Source organism: Salvia hispanica, chromosome 2, assembly GCF_023119035.1.
Source record: "Salvia hispanica cultivar TCC Black 2014 chromosome 2, UniMelb_Shisp_WGS_1.0, whole genome shotgun sequence".
In the NCBI taxonomy this organism is placed as follows: Eukaryota; Viridiplantae; Streptophyta; class Magnoliopsida; order Lamiales; family Lamiaceae; genus Salvia; species Salvia hispanica.
The window spans coordinates 23,757,213-23,779,708 of NC_062966.1; the positions used below are offsets into that span (position 1 = coordinate 23,757,213).

The window sequence follows — 22,496 nt, forward strand, 5'->3', positions numbered from 1 at the left end:
ATCCATGGGGCTAGGTTGTAGTACCCACTCATAAACGGAACCATCACAAAAGGGCAGAGAGTTTGAATCATTCCCGATGGGTTGCTAGCTAGGCTATAACACCACCACATGAATTAAATTTTAATTTTTAATGCGTTTAAGATTTGCTACAGTAAATAATGTACCAATATTATCTAATAATGTGCATGGATCAGTGAATAATGTACAAATTGAATAGAATAATGTTGACAGGAAATTGAATTCATGCCCTTTGAGTTTAGCAATCCATGGGGCTAGGTTGTAGTACCCACTCACAAACGGAACCATCACAAAGGGCAGAGAGTTTGAATCACTCCCCTTGGGTTTAGCAACCCGTGGGACTAGGGTATAGTACCACCATATGAATTAAATTTCATTTTTTAATGTTTAATTTAGATTTGGTACAAGTAAATAATGTACCAATAGTGTCTAATAATGTGCATGGATCAATAATGTACAGATTACAGATAATAATGTTACAGGGAACTTGAATTTATGCCCTTTGGATTCACCAATCCATGGGTCAAACGTATATAGTAAACTTATAACATAATAATAGTAGAGATAAAATTATAAAGTAGATCAACTCCAAAACAATGTAATACTTAACTACTAAATAACGTACGACTTAAAGCAAGTATAAAAAACAATATATCTTGAAAACAAACAAAAAAATGTCAATATTTTCTCTTCCACGTATGCTTCTCCTTGCCATTCTCTATATCTTTCAGTGTTGTAGAGTTTCTCAATTCATGGTGGCCCATCTGATCACAAACAGAATCAGAAAAACATACATTAAAATATTATATTCGTACATTACTCAGTAAGAAATATACATTAAATAAATATAGTCGTACATTACAACTATAATAAATAGGATTATTAGACACGACATTAACAATAATGTACAAAAGCAAGCAAATAATGTACGAAAGCAATCGAATAATGCACAAACGAACTAAAACATCCACTCCAATGCAACAACACAACTCGGGGGGACAGAAAATTCAATAGAATTAATTGCATACTATGCAACCAATAGTTTCACCATATAAAAATAACATAATGTACACAACCGCCTACCACAATGTACAACTACTCCATTACATTGCTCACCTGCATTCTGGGTTCGTTGGCTTTTGAACAGTCTTCCTCTCTTAGACATTGTTTGTTCTGTGATACAGACCAGGAACTACAACACAATAAGACTTCCTCAAAAATCGAGCAATACCCAATTGTAAAGCAGTAATTAACTATTAACTTCAATACAACCAAGTTGAAGTAGATGATTCAAGGAAAAACATAAAAAAATGTACCAAATGCTATTAAATTTTTCATGCAAATCAGTTATGTACCAATAAGTCCATATAATGTAGCATAAATTAAATCTACCACAATGGACAAAAAATGCAATATTGTAAACACTAAAATTCAATATATATTTGTAGAAGCTATAAATGAATGCATATTGCATTTTTTATTGTTGAGTTTTGCATTTTAGATAATGACTGTTTAATTTGCATTTTATATATAGACGGATTGCATTTATATATGTGAAAATGCAATTTATGTGAAAAATGCAAAACTCAACACTATAAAATGCAATTTACCTACAACTGAAATGCAATCTGCGAAAATGCACATACAACTAAATTGCATTTTTGTGTTTAAATATTGCATGTTTTATGCCACATGGCAGCACCAGATAGGATGTACGTTGTGACTCTAAATAAGGGGGCACCCTAGTGCTCCCCTATATATGGATTTATAATAGTTGTTATAAAGTTAGTTACATTGGGCTCCATCTGAGAATAAAATGTAGGAAAATATCATAGTAATATATAATCGTATGAGACTATATAGTTATATATCAATTCTGTAGATTAGAAATCCAAATGTTTAAAAAGAGGTGACTAACAATTTTTTGACATTGATTTTGAGAAAGGGATAGAGAAATTGATAGAAAATGATGTCGAGAATGTTTCACCATTATTATAAACGTGTGGAGCCTTTTATTTAAATTCATGGTAGTAATGAAATTTGAGATTCTCATTATACATCAATTAATTCATCTTCAATTTTGGTCCACCAATGGGTCACTAAAATCTACAAATATTTGGCATTTCTGCAGACAAATTTCACAATTTTTTCTCTCAAAATACGTGACAGACAGACAGTTTAATTATTGTACGAATATACCACCCACCATGTAGTAATGCAAATAAATGAAAGTAAAAATAAAAATAAAATGAGTTTCACCTAACTTTACCATCAATACTCGTTTGATATAGATTACTCGAACATACATTTACTGCATTAATCAATGTGCTGAAAAAGCTAGGCTGTAACAGCTAATTTTTTTCAGAAATATAAGAAGATAAGTATATGATCATCACGTACAAGATAACTGAATAACTGAACAAATAATAAATGCATTATTTATTTGTGAGATATCAATTTGGGGTAGGTCAAAGAATTACTACTATATACCAAGTGATAATGTCCCATGCCACATTTAATTAATAAGTTCAAATCACAGCTACCACTATTGGTGCATTATCATAGCATATTTCTACGAATTCAATATAATTAATTAGGGTGATTAAGTTCAAAATTGTGATGATTGGAATGTAAATAAAAATTCATAAAATAGAAACAAGTAAAGTAGGCTTGATGGGCTATATTGGGCTTGACCCAACTAGCTTATCTCTGAGCCAACTTCATCTCGAAGTATATATATACAGAGAAATAGCATTATATTATGCTACGAAAGAAAAGAGGACGGAAAGTAAATAGATAATAGCCTCAAAGGGTTTGTGAAGCCAATTACTTTTGATTTGAATACAAAATGAATAATGACCAAGTTTCAATAAATACAAAATAAATCCAACTTGTAATGATACAAAACATAGAAAAATGTGGCTTTTTTCTAAATCATAAACCACCCCCATAAATACACCTACAAGTAAACAACATCTTCAACATTGTGCACATAAATTGGCTGGTTGATTACTGCGATTTGTTGTGTGCAGAGCCAGATGAATTTACCTCAGAGGAATTCGATTGAGTAGACGCGTTTCGATTAGGATTCGTAGTAGCAGCCGACGTCCCCTCCTCGGCTAGCTTCTTTACAAGGTTCATTATAGTAGGAAGGAATTTGGTGGATACTGATATAATTCCAGGTAACTGTAGTTGTGAACACATATATCATAAATGTTATTGTATGCTAACAAATGCTAGTAACATACTAACATATGAAATACAAAGCTAAATTTAAATATTTCATAGGCAATAAGGCCATAGAGTCATGTACATGGCTACAGAAAAGAAGCATTTAAGGCTAAGTCCACTTACAACTCCGAGGCGAAACTCATTGGCCACATCCATTTGCACCCAGACGGCTTTGAGGAGCAGAAATATCATGAAAAAGACACCAAGATACAGAGGATTTCTGTCGAAATAAAGGGGAAGCGCCATAATTAGTAATCGCTCGATCAAAACAGATAAAAGAAACGAAGATCACGAGTACCTTAAAAGGGTCATAAATTCGTTAAAACCCAAGATAAGCAACGCGAAAATCGCCCATGGAGGTGGCAACCAGTTGTTGCTTCTCTTGTTGGCCTCCTGATAAGTAACATAACATAATAAGAAACGAAGCGTTAAACGAATTTTTATAACGCGACAAACAAGCCTCGTGTTTACCTGAGCAGTGATTGCCTGACCAACTGTATACTCTGTCTCAGTTTTAAACTGCCTCCATAGGGATTTGCACTGGACCGGTGTTAACAAGGTTCTCGGTGGCGGAATCTGGACAGTGAACGAACAATACGTTAATTACATCGCGCAATGTGCATAATAAGTTAACTAGCTACCTTTTCCCAACTGCTCGAGGCCAGAGGGTCTGCTGTAATACTCTTATTCCCCGAAGCTGCAGCTTTCGGGTCCATAAGAGCAAGGGACAACAAACTCTCGATATTATCACCATCGTCTTCCAGCCGGATAGCAGACATAATCGATAGCAACTTCAGCGACTTGCGCAAGAAAAAAACAAAACCATTAATTTTTAAACTAACATAATCGAATAAATTATCCGATTAAGTAAAGAATATCATCATACAGCAGAACGAGCCGTTTTAGTTATTCCTCGAATATCTTCTTTCCCAGTCCAGACACGTGGCATTGAATCAGCGTCGTGACTAAACAGCGTTGTGAACCTGTATAAGGTAGTTCGTCCAACAAGGGTTATGACATGAGATCAGCAATATATCGTATGATGTGTACGAAAAATACCTGTCTTTCATACGGATCAAAACTCTTCCAGCTTCTTCTTTCGCCTTTGCTTCAACGATCCCTCTTGCATGCGTTTCCAGTTTCGACACCATCTTATCTTTTGTTGCATTATCCATTTCAAAACCAGTAAGTGAACCGGAAAATCCGGAAACAGCCTTTTCTTTCTCGCGCTGGAGAAGCTTTCTGATTGCCGGCCATGTGTCATTGCTAGCTCCATCTAACAAAGCCTCAACGGGTGCAGACAACGCCTCGTCTAACTTTGTCTGAAGACACAAAAAAAACACTATTAGTATGAAAGTTGTGGCAACATGATCATAATGAGACCATCTCTCACCTCATATGTGCTAGTAAGCTCAGACAACTTGGCAGTCCGAACTGATTCAGTATGTGCTTCAATATCTCGGCCGAGTTTCTCCCTCACTTTAGAAGAGTCCCAGTTTGATTGTTCGATATGAACGCCTGCATGCAAAGCAAAAAATCATACGAAAACCACTCGGGATCATCATTGCTGCAAACTTGTAAACACGAAGCTTATCAAGTCAAATGTAGATAACCATACCTTCAGCCTCCTCTTCAAACTGTGATATACAATGCTTAGCACAATCGCGAGAAGCTGCAGAGAATCCTTTTCCCTCGTTTAGGGCATTGTTGAATGCTTCTTTGAACTTATCCAAGGCTCCAGAGCGTATATGTCCCAACATGGATTGGTATGCAGGTTGGACAAGCTAACAAAAACAAACAAGTTAAATTATAATGTGTATTCCCTTGTCAAATGGCCCTGGCCTGGCCCGGTGCAGCCTAGGACCCACTTGATGAGTGGGTCAGGTTGGGCCGGGCCTTGGTTTATTTTTATTTATATAAAAAGGATGCTAAAAATATTAAATGCAAAAATAAAACATACGTGTATTTATGTCACATTTACACTAAATCTAAATTTAAAGAAAATTTAAGTTCATTTATTAACATGTATTTATGCCTTATTTCCACTAAATCTAAATTTAAATAAAAGTTTAAGTTCATTTGTTCTAGTATTATTTATTCTCTTCTTTATTTTTAATCTGGAAACTCATAACTAGAGGAAGAATCACTATTGTTACTTTTAGCTAGTTGAGATTGTATTTTTAAAACAATAAATAACTAATTTAAATATCCTATAATTGTTTATTAGATATTAGTGTTTGAATACTAAGACATGAATAACATTTGTAAAGATAAACTTCACAGTATCATTTAATACCTGTAAAAGCTTATCTTCCAAATTTTTTCGCTTTGCAGTTCGCACACCTTCGTCAAAAAATGTGGCTTCAAAATCATACCTAACATGAGAAAGAGAATAAAACATTGGCATAATTGTCTCATGGCTCAAAAATCAGATAACTATCACTAAAGCCATAAAAATTGAACACATGACAAATACTTAAATTTAAATGCAATTTAAGTATTAAAACAAATCCGAGTGACTTACTCTTTTAAACAAGCATCCATAATTGACGTCAGCTTTTTCCCAAACCCTCGCACTGGTTCAGTTTGTACTGTCTCTTCTAATTCACGCCATTCCTAGAAGTATGAACAACAACTTAACGATTCATAAATTTCACAGAAATTGAAAGATAACTCAAATAATATATGTGATCAATACCGCATTTTCACTGAAAGATGAGAACTTTTCATTAGAAATCTCGTCACAACGGACAGTCGCAACCATAACCTATAAATGAACAAGGAAGCCTTTAAATGTTTAAACTTCCTCAAAAGTTTGTAGTGGTCCTAAAATCATATATGGTGGATACCTTGTGAGCAGGCAGGTCAAGGTCCTTGTTCTCCTTTATGACTTTCCATATTTGTTGTGCACTGAACGAAAAACCGGAAGCTGGAACTACACCACGCCTATCACCGGCAAGCCCACCAGGAGCGATAGACTGGTGAAATCGTTGTCTTAGACTCGCCACCTTAAATTAAAGAGAAAACGTTAACCAAATGAATGATTCATGTCTCCAATATCTAGTATATCATCAACCTTTTCTAGAGAGGTGTAATTAAATGATCAAGCAACCAACTCATTTGCAACACAAGCTTACGAGCAGTTGAAAAAAGAGTACAATTTTCCAAGGTTCAAAAACCTATATATACCTGCTCTTTGAATAGCTCTTCTTTTTCTTCAAAACTAGAGAGAGCGACAACTTCAACCTGTTATTCAATGATTCCCGAGAAATAGTAATATCACCATTTATACAAAAAAATTATCAAGATTTGATTGAATTTTTCAATCTTACATTGAAAAAATCGCTTAATGGAGTTTCCCTATGAGCTTCTGGTTTCGGGACAGAATCCCATATCTACCCAAGATAGTATAAGGAAAAAACAAAGGAATGCATTAGGGAGAAACTATAATGAAAACACCAAACGTACATTGAAGAGTTTCACAAAATGCACCTTCTGAATGTCTTCCCGTAAAACTGGTTCCAGGTTTTCCAAAGGTGTCTGCATTAACGAAAATGAGAAATGCAGCATCTAGCTAGACAATTTTAGCATATACACTTTGCACTCATTTTAGACGTATGAGGGAGAGCATACCCTTGTTTTATCACGAATAACGAATAACAAGGTTGTCTTACGCGGACTAAATAGTCTCATCATAACCTGTAAAGTGCATGTTAAATCATTGATGTATTTACTATTCATATCAAAGACTCTCAGACATCAGACTCAGACCAATAACTTGCCTGAAACACAGTTTTCAAAAGAGGTTTATTTGCAGCTTGCTCACGGCCAATGTCATGACACCACCTAAATATTAAAATATATCTTGAGAGTGATTAAGTAATTCTAAAAACAATACAAAAGCTAGTGCACATCTAATAAAATTCGATAATCTTACATGTTTATCAATACTATATCCGATACAGCAAGGGCAAAAAGAGAACTTTGTTTCTCGAAAGCAGTATCATCCTGGAGAAGAAAAAAATAGGTACAATATTGTCACTTTAATAATCAATGACAACTAATCAGTACTAGATACAAGATGGAAATGAAGGCCATAAACCATGACATGCACAAAATGCCACAAGAATGTTAAAGGTCGCTTAGCATAAAGTGAGTTAGACCTCTCCTCGTTCTCTTCCATCAGTACCCTCTAAATCCATGACAACGGTACAGGGTTCCATCCCGACACACCTAGCCATCCATATACCTTTAGTGGTTTGGGACCTGATTGAGTTACACATTGTTAAAATCCAAAACATATAACAAAACAAATTACAATAGTAGAGTATATAAGCGCGTGCCTTCCCTTGAAAGCATCCATTTCTCTGAAATTAGTACCAAACAGATGATTCATCAATGTACTCTTCCCTGTCAAGAACGAGCCATACTTCACATCAGGCACATTGACTATGATCGGTGACAATCACTAAGTATAAAAAAAAATCTATACCGCTACTCTGAGGGCCCATGATGGCTACTACAGCATAAGAAAGTCCACATTCTGAAAGTTTAACCTCCTTCATGAAAAGATCAACCCCTTCGACATTGAAATTACCATCCCCGTCTATGAGGTGAGTTGAGCAACACTCTTTATCTAGGTAAACAACAATGGTTTCATTATAAAGCAATGTAATAAGTTATCAAGAATCACTCACTTCACACCAAAAAAATTGAATGTCAACACCTCAACAATTTCATGCAAATAAAAATATGAAATGTAAATCAAATATCAAGCATAGGCTAGTAAAAAATCTAATGACAAAGTACTCATCCAATCCAAAGCCACACATTGATAATACCACCAACCAATATTACAAATAATTGTTGATAATGATTATGGTGGATCATTTAATCGATGTGCTTTACATAATGAAAACAAACAATAGAATTAATGTTGTATACGTACCCATGTGTGGAGGAAATTGAGAAATTCCGGTCACGGCGGCAAGCTGCCGGAGATTGGGAAATCGGAGGATTGTGCGAAGAAGGTGAGGATCCTATATAAGCGTTAGTTCGTAAGCATACATGATTTTGTGTGTGTAAAATGTGTGAATTTGCGCCTTGAAAAAGTGGATGATCAGAGAAAAATTTATTTTTAGAGCCAAAATTGAAGGAGTGGTTGTATTGAATTAGCTGTATAACTAAATACGTACCAATTCATTATGGACTTTTAGTTACTTCGTCCCAAAAAATTATTTTTTTTAATACGGAATATTCATTAAAAATACACAAATTTCATTTATACATATTATCCAATAACATATTATTCAGAAGTAATATATTATAGCTTATTTATCATTCTTATCACATAGTTCACCACTTATTTCACTAGGTGCTAATTGAATCACATGCTCTAAGTAATCATACTCCAATCAAATTTTTTAAAACATGATGAGTATTTGTTTATATCTTAATGGGCCTTTGAGAATGAGATACTACATTCTAAATTTGTTATCATGGCATCACAAGAAGTTTTTTCATTTGTAATTAAGAAATTATAAAATGTTGAATGAATTCGATTTTATGAAGGATGACTCGAATATGAATTGTGAATAGTAAATGTAATTTCTGTATTATCTCAAAAGACAAATTATCATACAAGGATTATTAATGAGAGATCATCAATTTCCCACAGCCATGAAATGTAAGAGAGAAAAAATTAATAATATGGTAATTATCTTTAATTACTATAATTCCTAACACTCACAACATCAACTAAACATGTTTATTTTCCTATATAAAGTATAAAATCAATTTTCTCTGCTTATAGTATTTGCTAAGAAACCGTTTGTTTTATTTACTTGTATTACATATCATGTACTATCACCTAATACTTACCAATAAATACTAAAATAGTCAATTTAATTTAACTACTTATGACATTTCACCAAACAAAAAAAGTTATATCCGTAAATCGCATTCAGGAATAGCGACTTTGGACATTTCACCTTCTCCCATAATTCCGATTAAATTAAATAATAAAATAGTGAGTATAAAACCGCTGTTACATCTACCATTCAGTTTGTTTCACTCTCTCTCTCTCTGAAATTGGAGGATCCGAATCGAGAGAGATGGGTCGCCGAATACCGGGTCGGATCACCGCCATTGTTTCATGCTTGCTCGTGCTGTTCTCGTCGGCGCATTCCTTCTACCTCCCCGGCGTTGCGCCTCGTGATTTTGCTAGAGTAACGATTTTTTCTTCTCTCTCTTTCATTTCGGAGTTCTAGATCGAGGTTTAGCTGGATAAACCTTTCGTAATTAGATCTGTAGGTGTCGTGTTGGCTTTATGTGGAGCTTTGTTGTTATCCTATTAAATTGATCGGTGGAGATCTAGGATTTATGCTTATCAAACCGGTCTTTGGGTGATTTTGGAGCGATCCGGGGTTTTTGGTTCTGTATTGAGTGTAATAGATGGTTTTACCTTTTTATGTATGTGGATAGGTGGCATTGGGGTATAATTGGATGATTTGTTTGATGTGAGTGAGTGTTTGACTTTGATTATAGGGGCTGCATGTGTTGCTTTTGTTGCTGTCTTTCTAGGTTTAACTGCTACTGTATGATTCAGGAAAATACATGTCATTCCCCAGCATTTATATTTCTCATGATGGTTTGTGTTGGTTTGAACTCGCAAGTAGTGGCATTTTATGGTCTGGATTTTGACCGGATGTCTTGTAGTATGAAGAAAGGCTCAGTGTGAATCTTGGATTGGTATATGTGCTGTATAAAGGGGATAATATTGATGAATATCTTGCTAGTATATGAATATGGATTTGATAGGGAAAGTCAGCTGATCACATTTGTATTTTTTTTGTTCTGTGCTCCATCTAGCTCTCCATGCACTCGATCTACGAATGGTATCTGTGTTGTATAAACTATAAAGGCAATAATATTGAAGCGTTTTTTGGTGGTATATGAATACGGATTTGATAGGGGAAGGTGAATAAGTTGATCAAATTTGTATTTTAATTGCTGTGCTCGATCTGGCTCTCCATGTGCTAGTCATGATGAATAAAGTCATTTTATTTCTCCTCTTTCAAAACTTCAAGATAGCCATTGTTGATCTGATGCAGAAACATAACGCTTTTATAGATGTAAATAATTTACAAACTGATTCCTCTTCTGGCTTACCAAATCTAAGTTTCATCAATCGCTTTATTTTTTTTTCAAAAATGAGTGCGAGTGTTAGGCTTGATGTATCTATTGGCTTAAGAAACATGTATGTTAAGCATCTCGCGCTTGATAGCTAATTAGTTCACTTCTGAATAGGGTGAAGACAATGTCTTGCTCTCTCAGAATTTTATGCCTTCTCCAACTGTAATGCTTTTCTTCCCCATTCCTATCAGGGGGATGAACTTCCTGTGAAAGTGAACAAGCTGTCATCTACTAAGACACAACTTCCATATGACTATTATTTCTTGAAATACTGCAAGCCAACTAAGATTCAGAATGTTGCTGAAAACCTTGGAGAGGTGCTTCGAGGTGATCGTATTGAAAATTCAATTTATACTGTAAGTATCCATGAATAGATAAATACTCTGTAGTTACTCCTCTCTTTTTTATCCCTCTGTTCCTAATATAGACATTATGCTTTGTAATATTAGTTTAACATGAGGGAGGAAAAATCTTGTACGGTGGCTTGCAAAAGTCATCTTGATGCTCAAGCTGCTAAGGATTTCAAGGAAAAAATTGATGACGAGTACAGAGTCAATATGTAAGTGTAAACCAAGTACATCTGAATTCTCGATACTATTCTTCTACCATATGATGATATACTGGTGATGATTGCTTTATTGATTCTTCATGTTAACACCTGAAACTGAAACTGGAACTGGATGCAGGATTCTAGATAATCTTCCAGTAGCTGTACTTAGGCAAAGGAGAGATGGAATTCCATCTACAACTTATGAGCACGGTTTTCGTGTAGGGTTCAAGGGAAACTATGCTGGGGTATGTTTGTCTCTTTTTTCTTATGTTAAGCATATGTCTCATTTAAAATATTTATTGCAAACACATCTACTTGCTGTAATGCATGTAAATATTTTCCAGAGCAAAGAGGAGAAATATTTTATTCATAACCACTTAAGCTTCAGAGTTATGTATCATAAAGATCCTGAAACTGATACTGCTCGAATTGTTGGATTTGAAGTATCTCCTGGAAGGTGTGTTGCTCTTATTTTAATAATTGCACCAGTAACTCAGATTTGTTTACATGTATAGATTGACTTTTAAAGTTGAATTTGGAGCTTGTATGAGAAAAAATGATAATGGAGAGAATTTTCCACATCTGTATACCGTATAAGGAATCCCTAGGTTTTTAATTTCTTCCTGAAGTTATTTTTTTCTCGATTTTCATTTCCTTTCTCCAATATTGATCCTGCAGCATTAACCATGAGTTCAAGGAGTGGGATGAAAAGAATCCTAATGTGCCTACATGCAACCAGAACACCAAAAATATGGTTCAGGGGAGTACAGTACCACAGGAAGTGGATAAAGACAAAGACATCGTATTTACTTATGATGTTACTTTCAAGGTAAGCTCATGTAAGAATTTAAATCATCTGTCAATATCTGTTGGTCTTCCCACAACAATAACACAAGATTCCATTGCAGGAAAGTGATATCAAGTGGGCATCCAGGTGGGATACGTACCTTCTCATGAATGACGATCAGATTCACTGGTTTTCAATCATTAACTCCTTGATGATTGTCCTCTTCCTTTCTGGGATGGTTGCCATGATAATGATGAGAACTCTGTACAAAGATATTGCCAACTACAATCAATTGGAAACCCAAGATGAAGCTCAAGAAGAAACTGGGTGGAAGCTGGTTCATGGAGATGTTTTTAGGCCACCATCAAACTACGGGTTGCTGTGTGTTTACGTTGGTACTGGCATCCAGATCTTTGCAATGACACTCGTGACAATGATATTCGCATTGCTAGGTTTCCTATCTCCTTCCAACCGTGGTGGGCTGATGACAGCTATGGTTCTCTTGTGGGTTTTTATGGGGTTGTTCGGTGGATACTCATCTGCCCGTCTTTACAAAATGTTTAAGGGAACTGAGTGGAAGAGGAATACCTTGAAAACGGCCTTCATGTTCCCCGGTATACTCTTTGCAGTCTTCTTTGTGCTGAATGCTCTCATTTGGGGAGAAAAGTCATCCGGTGCTGTTCCTTTTGGAACAATGTTTGCACTCGTATGTCTATGGTTTGGAATATCAGTACCATTGGTATTTGTCGGTAGTTATTTGGGATTCAAAAAGCCCGCCGTTGAAGATCCTGTGAAGACAAATAAGATCCCGAGGCAGGTACCTGAACAGGCCTGGTACATGAAGCCAGTATTCTCTGTACTCATCGGAGGCATCCTTCCATTTGGTGCGGTTTTCATAGAGTTGTTCTTCATCTTGACTTCCATCTGGCTAAACCAGTTCTACTACATCTTCGGCTTCCTCTTCATAGTCTTCGTGATCTTGATAGTCACATCCGCAGAGATCACAATCGTCCTCTGCTATTTCCAGCTCTGCAGCGAAGACTATAACTGGTGGTGGAGAGCTTACCTGACTGCTGGCTCCTCTGCTCTGTACCTCTTCCTGTACTCGGCTTTCTACTTCTTCACCAAGCTGGAAATCACCAAGCTGGTTTCGGGCATTTTGTATTTCGGGTACATGCTCATTGCATCATATGCTTTCTTCGCCCTGACCGGAACGATAGGGTTCTATGCTTGCTTCTGGTTTGTCCGCAAGATATATTCCTCCGTGAAGATCGATTAAGGAAAACGTAGAAGCAAGAGATTCTAACAGTCTTTGGGATGGGAGACAAGTTATATCAGGTACCTCTGATTTGCAGTATGAGCTTTTAAACTGTGTAAATGTTTACACTGCTGCAAAACCTCAATTTTCTGTTGCCACTGTAGGGCTTGTCTTGTATTCTTAATAGTTTTTTCGACTTTTGTCATCTACGGTGATGTCACTTTTATGAAGATTTTGAAGAACTTTGATAGTAAACAGACCAATCATACAAATTGTAGTTTAATATATATATCATGTTCTTCCTCGTTAAAATTGTTACTACTAATTTTAGGTATAAATGTATTACTAATATTTATGCTTTGGGATAAGTGCTTGATGAGTAAGTATTTTGACCAGAATGCACTAACTGTGAGTCATTTGTAGTATTATTAATTGTGTTTCCATTTTGTTGATGGAGTAGTATATAATTGCAAGAAATTATATTCTTGATTCTGATTTATTTCAGCTTTATCAAATGGAATTTTGGTTGGGGACAAAGTGGACCATAGAGGAATCCTAAGATATTATTTGGATGAGAATTGGGTTGATTCTTATATCGACATTTGTGAGGTTGATGCATCTGATATATTAACCTAATTCTAAAATTTGGAAGAAGTAATTATATTAATATATGGATTTCTTTTTGCATACCTCATTGTCGTATTTGAAAGGGGTGTTACCTAAATTTCAACATTTGATTTATTTATAGTTTTGGCAATATATTGCCTACCAAATAAAAGAATTTGCTAGATGTCAATTCAAAAGATAACATTTGATCATAAAATCGGCCATCATATATATGTTAGTATTTGGTCAATTCAACATTTACCAACAAATAATGTCCCAAATTAATTGTGATATTTTTTGAGGACGAGAAAAAATTAATGTTTAGTGAATAAGTGGATAAATAACAAAGTAAATAAATGATGATAGATTATAAAAACTAAAAAAAGAAGTAAATGAGATTAAATAGTTGATTATTGCTAAATGAGAAAATGACTTACTTAGCTTGAACATCAAAAAAAATATCAATTAACTTTGGATAGGATGAAATGAGTATTAGTTGTTATAGTTCATTATTCATACATGAATGGTTTTATATCAATGTTTTTTCATATATTAAAATAATGCTTCTTTTTATGACAATTGTAAATCATATAATGATCAATTCTCCACATTTATATTTAATTAATTATCTAATCATCTCCCTAATTTCTAGCATTATATATAAATTCCCTCAATCCTGATTGATAATCCAAAAGCCAAGAAATCAATTAAACAAACAACATTTGATCAACAATTCTTGATAATTGCCAAAGCATTTCTTACAAATTGCTTTCTTCAGCATGAGAAACTCACAAGGCATGAGATTGTATGAATACTGGGGATTTTGCACATGAACTCGTTTTTTCGTCGCGTTGTGAATTGTGATGCACAACGCAACGATGAACAATGACGGAAACTATCCATATATACACGTTCTTCTCCCGAATCATCTTAAAATCTACTGTGATCTTGGACATAGATGGTGTGTGTTGCATGTATGTACAACTTCAACCCAACATAGCCCAAATAAAAATGGTTTGTGGTGAAAAATGGTGTCTTGGAAACTCATGATCTCAAAATTGGCCAATAGTGTGGGAGTACCTGTGTCGAAAGGAACAAACGAGCGTCTCTCATCAGCTGCAGACGGCCTCGACTGAGAGCTTCTTCATCACATTCGGACATGGATCTCCACCAAAGATCTCAGGTGTTACAGGCACCGCGCAAGATTGCTGGCCGACACAGTACTGTACAGAGAATGGGAATGATGTTTAAATTAAACACGAGCAACGGTGTTGAATGCAGAAAGAGGTTAAGAAATACCCTCTCAAAAACGTCGTAGGAGTGGAAAGCATGGCAGCTCCCCTGTTGGAAGTTTCCACAGGAGCCTTCGGGCGTCCCAAAGCTGGCAAACTTGATGGACGAGATCTTCTGACCCGAGGCACACGAGAGGTGAGCTTTCGGCCTTAATGGTTTGTCGACTTTCCCTGATGACAGCAGCTGCCAGTTCACTAAGGTTGGTTGCCATTCGAATATATTAGAGCATACGCTCGCTACTTCCCTTTTCACTAGATTGATCCCGTAAGGATTCCCTCCCCATTCTTCAAACAGGACCAACAGATTTCCGGTCGGATACAGCCAGGAACGAGGGACGTGGTACCTAGAATTTAGAAGTCCAAGACTTATCAAATTTGTGCTCGTATCTGAATGAAATACGAAGAATCTCGCGTTACCATCTCTGAGAAGCTTCGCCACAGTTGGTTAGGCACTTTTTCTCGTTGAACCACCCAGCGTAGTTGCAGGGTTCGCAGCCATTAGATGCTTTGTACTGGTTCCAGTAGCGCCCGATGCTTTGGCCATTTATCCACACCTGACCTTTACTCATGGTATTCATATCCAACGCTAAAGGCTCGTCTCCTTCTGGTGCGTTGAACGTAGTCTAGAAAACAACGAGGCGAAAGTATATGGAGATTAAGAGAAATAGCTATCAAGTTGCATAGAGAAATAACTGATCGAAAGTCGAAACACACTTACCTTGTACCATGTCAGTGGTAGCCTTTCACTGACGTACGATCCTTCAACCCATTCAACGGAGGAGCTTCCACTGAGTGAGTGAAGACTAAGAGATTCTCCTTTTAGACCGACCTGTCCAGAATTCGGTCGAGTTAACACACGGGAACGCAAGCAACGGAGATAAATACACGTGTCTTTTGTAAACTAACCGTATAAGACCATTTTTGCCATGTCAAGTCTCTTCGCCCCTCGTTGAGACCACTGAGAGAAACGGGACCAAGAACTCCAGCGTTCCACGTTTCAAAATGTGGGCCGACATTCTGAGCTCACGCAGACGAAGAAACGTGGAAACAAGAAGCAAAGATAAGGCTTCCATGTATGCACAAGGGGCAGAGAAGAGATAGAGAGCGTACCGGGAGACCAACAGCAATGCTTAGCAGCGAGATTTGGTTTACTCCGGCTTTCAGAGGCACGCTGTCCGTAAAAGTTAATTTGGGATGTTCTAGACTTCCATAGGCAGTTCCTGTAAGAAAGTCATGTAAAGAATGCTTTCTGGTGACTGTCACATTGTACGAGATGCACAACGCTCAATTTTATCAATTAGATTGCGCACCTGAAAGCTGTCCGTTGATAAATACATGCAGGGCATGGCCAGCAGACGATACTGTGAGAACAGGAGGCTTCCCCCCTCTAAAGAATCCTTCGCTCGGGTCAATCTCCACTCTGAATAACAGAAACAAACACGATAAATGTAATATTGAGAAAGGATCAAAAGAAATAGAGTTGAATTCTACACTAGACTTACTCTGTCGTATACCATAAATAGTCGGTGTTGTCTCTGGTGGTATTGATCTGCTCGACCAATCCAACCATCGTAAATGAGTTGTCCCTGTGTGATGCAGCCTCTTCGTTGTACGACTCCCAATCAAATCCTTTGCTGACAGGGGTCATTTTCATTTGTGCACTCTGAGCACCAATCTAAAGAAAAAACTTGCTTGTTATCAAGATGTTTTCTCTTTATATAATCGAGAGAACACGGGACTAAAAGGCTGTTTCTTACCCTTGCTGTATTATAAACAGTGTTCTTGCAATCTGGAAGGATACTGATGGACCAAGGAGGCAAGTTGTAGTGTCCGTTCGCAAACGCCACTTTAGCAAACGAATGCTGATTATAATTTGCAAGAAAAGCAGCACACGGACCAGACTTCGATTTGAAAACATGAGCCTGCGTGGAAGAACATCACATTTCTGTCGTGAATAATGGAATCAAGAACGAACGGGAGAATTTTAACTAAACAGACCTCCTGATAATTTCCAAGTGGAGTTACTGTAGGTTCTCCCGATATTAGAGCTGGCTCACAGAGCTTGATGGCTCTATGCAAATCTTTCAGATGACCCCACTTAGGCTCCCTCATTAATCCTACACATCAGAATTAAGATGTCGAGCCACTATCCAGCCGTGAATTTGAATGCTTAAATTGAACTGGAAGACAATTACTACATCTAGAGCATAAAACTTTAACAGAAACAAAATTCGTGTACGGACCATATTCATCAAGAGGCGCATCATAGTCGTAGCTAGTAGCGATAAACGGACCACCAGCAGTCCGGCCGAAGTTTGTACCTCCATGATACTAAAGAAAAGGAAGTAAAACACACTTAGCTAAAATGAAGCTATCATCAGTTTTATCTAGTCAGCCAGTTTAGAGAAAACACAATTTACCATATAATAGTTAATGTAAGAGCCTCCTTTTTGAATAAATTTGGCAACGGAAAAGGCCAGGTCTTCAGCTGGTCGATATGGAACCGGGCCTCCAAATTCAGTAAACCTGTAGAACAAGTAGAACAATATTGCAAGACATTACTTTCCTATACAACCTATTAAATATACTCTTTGTCGAAATAGATCGGTTTCAGTGAGTACCAGCCGGTCCATGCTTCAGTCCACATCTTCGGTTTGTAAGCCTTGTTGGGCGAGAAGTAATCACAGTAGAAACCATTGCACGTGTTAATCTGCAAAGGCAATGTACGAGTAGGTGGACTGTCAACGACAATAATCACACACGTCGTTAGGAGACATAGTTGAAAGTTGAGCATACTAATTTTATATTCAAGAATGGCATCATGGCATGATAGACGAAGGAAGCGAAACCTTGTGCATAAGTGACAAGATCTTAAACGTGATCGGTGACCATGAATGCGGACAAGAAACTATACAATACTAAGTACTCAACATGCAAAGCATAACTCAAATGAGAAAAGGAGCAATACTAACAATAGGATCGGGGGCGTCGTCTTGCTTGCACATGATCCACGGGACACCAGTGCCGAGACCCACAGCCATTTTGGCCGCCCATTCTGTGTATGCCCGCCCTGGTGCACCCAGCTCGTACTCCATCGGCCCATACTCATTTTCAATCTATCACAAAGAACACATTTTTTTCAAAGGCCTTCCAATTTCACCTAATATAATGCTTCAGAAAATCGAGTGGGAGCATTTTGACTACCTGAGATAGTATAATCGGACCACCCTGAGTTTCGTACAGCTTTTCAGCTTTCATCATTGTCACAATCTTCGTTGTGAACTTTTGCATCGCAGCCTTTCGATGACAAAGAGTTTCATGAGCAACAACAAACAAGAAAACCAATTAAAGGGGCTTCTGAAGTACTATCAATCTATGGAACAAAACTTGAAATTTCAAAGAAATTAAAACCTTAAAAGGCTCATTATCAGTCCTGAAACTAATGCCTGGTACATACTTCAGCCAAACTGGGAAACCCCTGAGATAAGAAACAGCAAGCAAACAAAAACTTCAAATCAAGAAAACAGACACTAATTTTAGAAAACATCCTCAGCTTGTTTAGTATCATTACCCAAAATTCCACTCAGCACAGGCATAAGGACCAATTCTGAGGTGGGCATAAAGCCCAGCTTCCTTCACCAGCTTAATAAACTTCACTAAATCATACCTCTCCTCAAAATAATACTGCAAAAGATTCTCTTTTTAAATTCAGCCACTGACAAAATATTAAGCACAACTCACTCTCACACACACTCACACAGTTCAATATCTCAAAAAGCTGAAAATGCACATTCAAGTTCCAACCTTTCCAGGTTCAGGCTCATGCCCATTCCAAAACACATAAGTCTGAATCACATCTACTCCACCTTCTTTTGCCTTCTGAATAAGATCTGGCCACATCTGCAACTCCCATTAAAATATTTCCTTAAACAACATGCATTTAATGGGAAAGAAAAGGAAAAACTCAAATTTCAAGAAACTGCAAAAGGAAAGATTTTTTAGGCTACATTGCCATCAATATACCTCAGGAGTGCTTCTTGGATAGTGTATTGATCCAGAAATGAGAATCTTCCTCTGCCCATTAACAGAAATGGCCTTTGAATCATACGAAACAGAAGCCTCTCCACAAGAAACCCATGAGCTCAAAAACACCAAAAATGCGTTACACATTGCAATATCCACTTTCAAACCCATAATGCCACGAATTGCAAGAAGCCCTTCTCCAAGATTGTATTTTTAGATAGAAATATGCTTTCTTTTATTTTTCTTGTTATATTATCTTATGCAAAATATACTTTGATTCCTCCTATCCCCTTTTCCCACTTTATTCTATGCTTGTTCCAATTAGAGAGAGAGAGTGCATCACAAAAAGTTGCAAACTTTAGCGGCAAACTGTCAGGAAAAATAAGGCTAACAGCTGTTATCCTTGACCTGAAGGTTTGCCTTTGCCCCCTCTTTGGTTCTCACTCTCTAATAATGAGAAGATGCACACGCATTAATGTGTGTTTGTGCGTGTATTGTTCATAGATATATATATATGCAAACTTAGATTTTGGTGCTCTGAAGCTGCTTTTGATGACAGACCAAAATTTATGTGCTTCATTGAAAGTGGAAGTTGGGCCCACTTTTTCATGCTTTTGGACCCACCAAAAAATTTATGGGTCCTACCTTTTTGGAATCTACTTACCCCAGTAAAAAAAATTCAATTGATTAAATATAATTCATCCAATTCCAAAAACTATAGGACAAAGCACAAATCTTGATAGTAAATATTATTGTGTGGATATAGATTTAATTGGATAAAATATAAATTGGATGAAATTTAGTTATAGATATTTAATACTACTCCACTTTGATTTGAACAAACAATGTGACTTTACTTGTCATTTCTAACATTCATTATTTTGGTATTTAAGTCCCACTTTATTGTCCCCCAACTTGATCATTTATAGCTTCACCAAATAAAAAAAAACTTATTCATCTATTTTTTTCTTTGGTTTTGCAGCTTGCAAGCATTCACATTTGGTTAACAAATTAGAGAATAAAACGATCTCTTTCCGTAATTTATGCTTAAAAATTATGATTATATCATAAGTAACAACTCTTAGTTGGCAATTAGGACCAAATCCACCAAGAATTTAGTCTCTCACCCAGTTGGAGATATTTATAGTTTAGAGATAATATTTGAAATTTAAAAATAAAACTTTTATTCTTCATTTATTTTTTGCTATTTATATGGGCCGGTTTCTGTAGAAGTTTCTAGGGAATTGATTAAAGAAATATTTTCAATTGTACAGCTATATGAATTAGATAAGATTCTTATTTCTTTTACTTCAATTTTTCATACTATCATAATAGCAATTTATTTGCACCCCAAATAGTGATTAAGGTATCTTATCTGCTAATGTAAATGAGTTTGTGATTGAAATCTCACGAGTTTGAATTTCGCAACATTTATAGTTAATTATTATTGACCATGTCTAGATTAATTATTTTCTCCTAATCACAACATAATTACAGTTATAGAAAACCATGTGATAAACAGTTTGTCCCACTTAAAAATATTAAAATAAGCATTTGTTCAATTAAAAATATTGCAATAATAACAAACAACCCATTATTACTATATGTGCATAATTGCGTCTACCTATAACATACTCTCCAAACAAGTCTTGATATCACAATTATTGAACTCGTATTTAATTCAATTTATATAGCCTAACTGATCTGAATTAATTCATTATTTATTTCAAAATTCTGGATGCATACATTTATGTCACAATTTAATAAATCAAAGTTCTTTTCTTTTTCTTTTTTATTTTAACTTAAAACGAAACTTTGCAAAAACTAATTTACAAAATTAATTATATTAATAATACCTTATCCATATTCATACACATGAATTCCTCTGTTCAGCTTCTCATCAACATGATTTTTTTTATCTGATTACTATAATCATCCAATGTCCATACATTATATTAGAAATTTTAATATTATATAATAAAACTCGTTGCAGTAAATAAATAATAATTGAAAAAGTATTTTTTTTTTAATAAATTTGAGGCTTCTAATCTACATCAACTAGTTCATTTGATTTTGTGGGCCATATGATTGATCGATCCATTTTAATGTTTAAGCTTAATTAACATCACTATAGGACCCAACTACTATGACTAATCGTTTTCTTTTTGTATTATTTTAGTCTATTTATAGGGATGGGCTTCAATCATAAAAAAAATATTTAAATCAAATATTGTAGGGCTAGATTTCAAAATTATGTCTTCCTCTACCATTTTAAGCTCTTTGATTAATTGCAACTCAATTCACATTCTTTATTTATTATTATTAGTACAATTTATATCAATTAATGTTACCGATGATTTTTCATTCCGATTAGTGATCAAAATAAACCCACTCATAACTTATTGATTTTTTTGTAGGTGACTATTGTGAAAATAGTGTTAATAATGATTAATATTTTGAAAAATTTTAAATTGTTACTTCAAAGATATTAAGACAAACAGAATCCCTATTTTGGAGAAATGATTGTAATATTTTGGCATCATTGCTAAATGGAAATTATCCTTTATGAGCTGTCAATATGTATTTTGTTCATTAGCAATATGTCTTTAACTTTGGGGTTGATTGGCTGGCTAAATTTCTGTTCAATATACACCATTATAGATATATGACCTGATTTACATTATTTTAATAATTATTATAAAGAGTATTATGTTGATCTATTGGTGGCGTGTTAGCATCACATATTAGCTAGATCATGTATCCATTATTCAATTTTATTTCTATTCAATTCTTATTATTATCAAAATTACTTCATCGTTAGGTAATGTTATCTCTAATATTTTTATGAATGTTCTATTATTCAAGATTAAATAATATTATAATATTAAAAAATATTTTTTTTATATAAAAAAACTAAAATCTATAAACCATAACTTTTTTATATTTTAATGTGGCACTCTTAAACTATCAAATTAAATAGCTCCAATATTTTTTGTGACTAATTTATTTGATTTGGACCAGTCCAATTGCAAAAAGGCCCAAAGGGCCGCTTTCAATCTTTGGTCGATCCTATACCTTTTAAAATCCCAACTCTCTTCAATTTTCAATTTTCAAATTATAACTATTTTATAAATGTAAGAATGTTAAAAAAAATAATTTATGCTTACTAAATTAGTTTGGCGCCTTTCTCCTTTTGATTATAGCTAATGAAGAGTTCTCTCGAGCAATCGATTCATCTTCTCTTATAACGTAATGTTCCAATCCAAGTAGAGCATAAGCATGATTTTTGTAATTAAAATTTGAGGATATTTTATAATACAAATATCTAAAAATAAATAGAATATATAAGAAAAAAGTAGAGAATTCTAGAAAAAAATGGGATGAAAATTTTAAAACAAATACATAGGTAGTCTATATATACGCCAATTACGTTGAATTGACTGAATTTATCAACAACTATAATTCTTACATTGAAAACATCACACAATTGAGTTTCCTTCCAATCTTCTGACTTCGGAACAGAATCCCATATCTATA

At 35.3% G+C, this 22,496-nt stretch overlaps 3 protein-coding genes across 3 annotated transcripts; 1 reads left to right on the plus strand and 2 right to left on the minus strand.

The window, feature by feature from the left end:
• Positions 1 to 2,923: 2,923 nt before the first annotated feature.
• On the minus strand, positions 2,924 to 8,201 carry LOC125206535 (protein ROOT HAIR DEFECTIVE 3 homolog 1-like). Its single transcript, XM_048105780.1, has 23 exons — positions 8,198 to 8,201; positions 7,742 to 7,885; positions 7,593 to 7,659; positions 7,413 to 7,515; positions 7,187 to 7,257; positions 7,032 to 7,095; positions 6,883 to 6,948; positions 6,742 to 6,789; positions 6,582 to 6,644; positions 6,439 to 6,495; positions 6,099 to 6,257; positions 5,948 to 6,016; positions 5,774 to 5,865; positions 5,546 to 5,624; positions 4,868 to 5,033; positions 4,643 to 4,767; positions 4,309 to 4,571; positions 4,136 to 4,232; positions 3,891 to 4,049; positions 3,721 to 3,825; positions 3,548 to 3,642; positions 3,373 to 3,469; positions 2,924 to 3,204 (listed from the first exon to the last, which is right to left on the minus strand). The coding sequence occupies exons 1-23, from the start codon at positions 8,199 to 8,201 to the stop codon at positions 3,028 to 3,030; spliced, it is 2,370 nt and encodes a 789-aa protein (XP_047961737.1). The 3' UTR covers positions 2,924 to 3,027.
• A 1,118-nt stretch (positions 8,202 to 9,319) lies between these two features.
• On the plus strand, positions 9,320 to 13,350 carry LOC125205256 (transmembrane 9 superfamily member 7). Its single transcript, XM_048104086.1, has 7 exons — positions 9,320 to 9,476; positions 10,635 to 10,799; positions 10,893 to 11,002; positions 11,130 to 11,238; positions 11,338 to 11,450; positions 11,672 to 11,822; positions 11,902 to 13,350. Exons 1-7 carry the CDS (start codon positions 9,363 to 9,365, stop codon positions 13,057 to 13,059), a joined length of 1,920 nt encoding a protein of 639 aa, XP_047960043.1. The 5' UTR covers positions 9,320 to 9,362; the 3' UTR covers positions 13,060 to 13,350.
• Positions 13,351 to 14,347: 997 nt separating this feature from the next.
• Positions 14,348 to 19,452, minus strand: LOC125205909 (beta-galactosidase-like). The gene is made up of 19 exons (XM_048105111.1): positions 18,960 to 19,452; positions 18,741 to 18,836; positions 18,508 to 18,620; positions 18,348 to 18,414; positions 18,141 to 18,233; positions 17,909 to 18,052; positions 17,558 to 17,646; positions 17,357 to 17,462; positions 17,180 to 17,267; positions 16,935 to 17,053; positions 16,694 to 16,858; positions 16,439 to 16,611; positions 16,247 to 16,356; positions 16,047 to 16,156; positions 15,843 to 15,953; positions 15,655 to 15,765; positions 15,354 to 15,559; positions 14,944 to 15,280; positions 14,348 to 14,867 (listed from the first exon to the last, which is right to left on the minus strand). The coding sequence occupies exons 1-19, from the start codon at positions 19,128 to 19,130 to the stop codon at positions 14,757 to 14,759; spliced, it is 2,520 nt and encodes an 839-aa protein (XP_047961068.1). The 5' UTR covers positions 19,131 to 19,452; the 3' UTR covers positions 14,348 to 14,756.
• Between the last annotated feature and the right edge of the window lie 3,044 nt (positions 19,453 to 22,496).

Bases quoted from the DNA above. Each gene is read 5' to 3' on its own strand.
- LOC125206535 (XM_048105780.1), bottom strand. The intron at 7,516-7,592 runs GCACGCGCTTAT...TAACTCAATCAG, and splicing joins ATGGATGCTTTCAAGGGAAG to GTCCCAAACCACTAAAGGTA. The intron at 3,643-3,720 runs GTAAACACGAGG...GTTACTTATCAG, and splicing joins GTCAGGCAATCACTGCTCAG to GAGGCCAACAAGAGAAGCAA.
- LOC125205256 (XM_048104086.1), top strand. From the start codon at position 9,363: ATGGGTCGCCGAATACCGGGTCGGATCACCGCCATTGTTTCATGCTTG. The intron at 10,800-10,892 runs GTAAGTATCCAT...TTGTAATATTAG, and splicing joins TTGAAAATTCAATTTATACT to TTTAACATGAGGGAGGAAAA. The intron at 11,239-11,337 runs GTATGTTTGTCT...AATATTTTCCAG, and splicing joins TCAAGGGAAACTATGCTGGG to AGCAAAGAGGAGAAATATTT.
- LOC125205909 (XM_048105111.1), bottom strand. From the start codon at position 19,130: ATGGGTTTGAAAGTGGATATTGCAATGTGTAACGCATTTTTGGTGTTT. The intron at 18,053-18,140 runs GTAGTCAAAATG...TCTTTGTGATAG, and splicing joins GTCCGATTATACTATCTCAG to ATTGAAAATGAGTATGGGCC. The intron at 17,463-17,557 runs GTACTCACTGAA...CTTGTTCTACAG, and splicing joins ACTGAAGCATGGACCGGCTG to GTTTACTGAATTTGGAGGCC.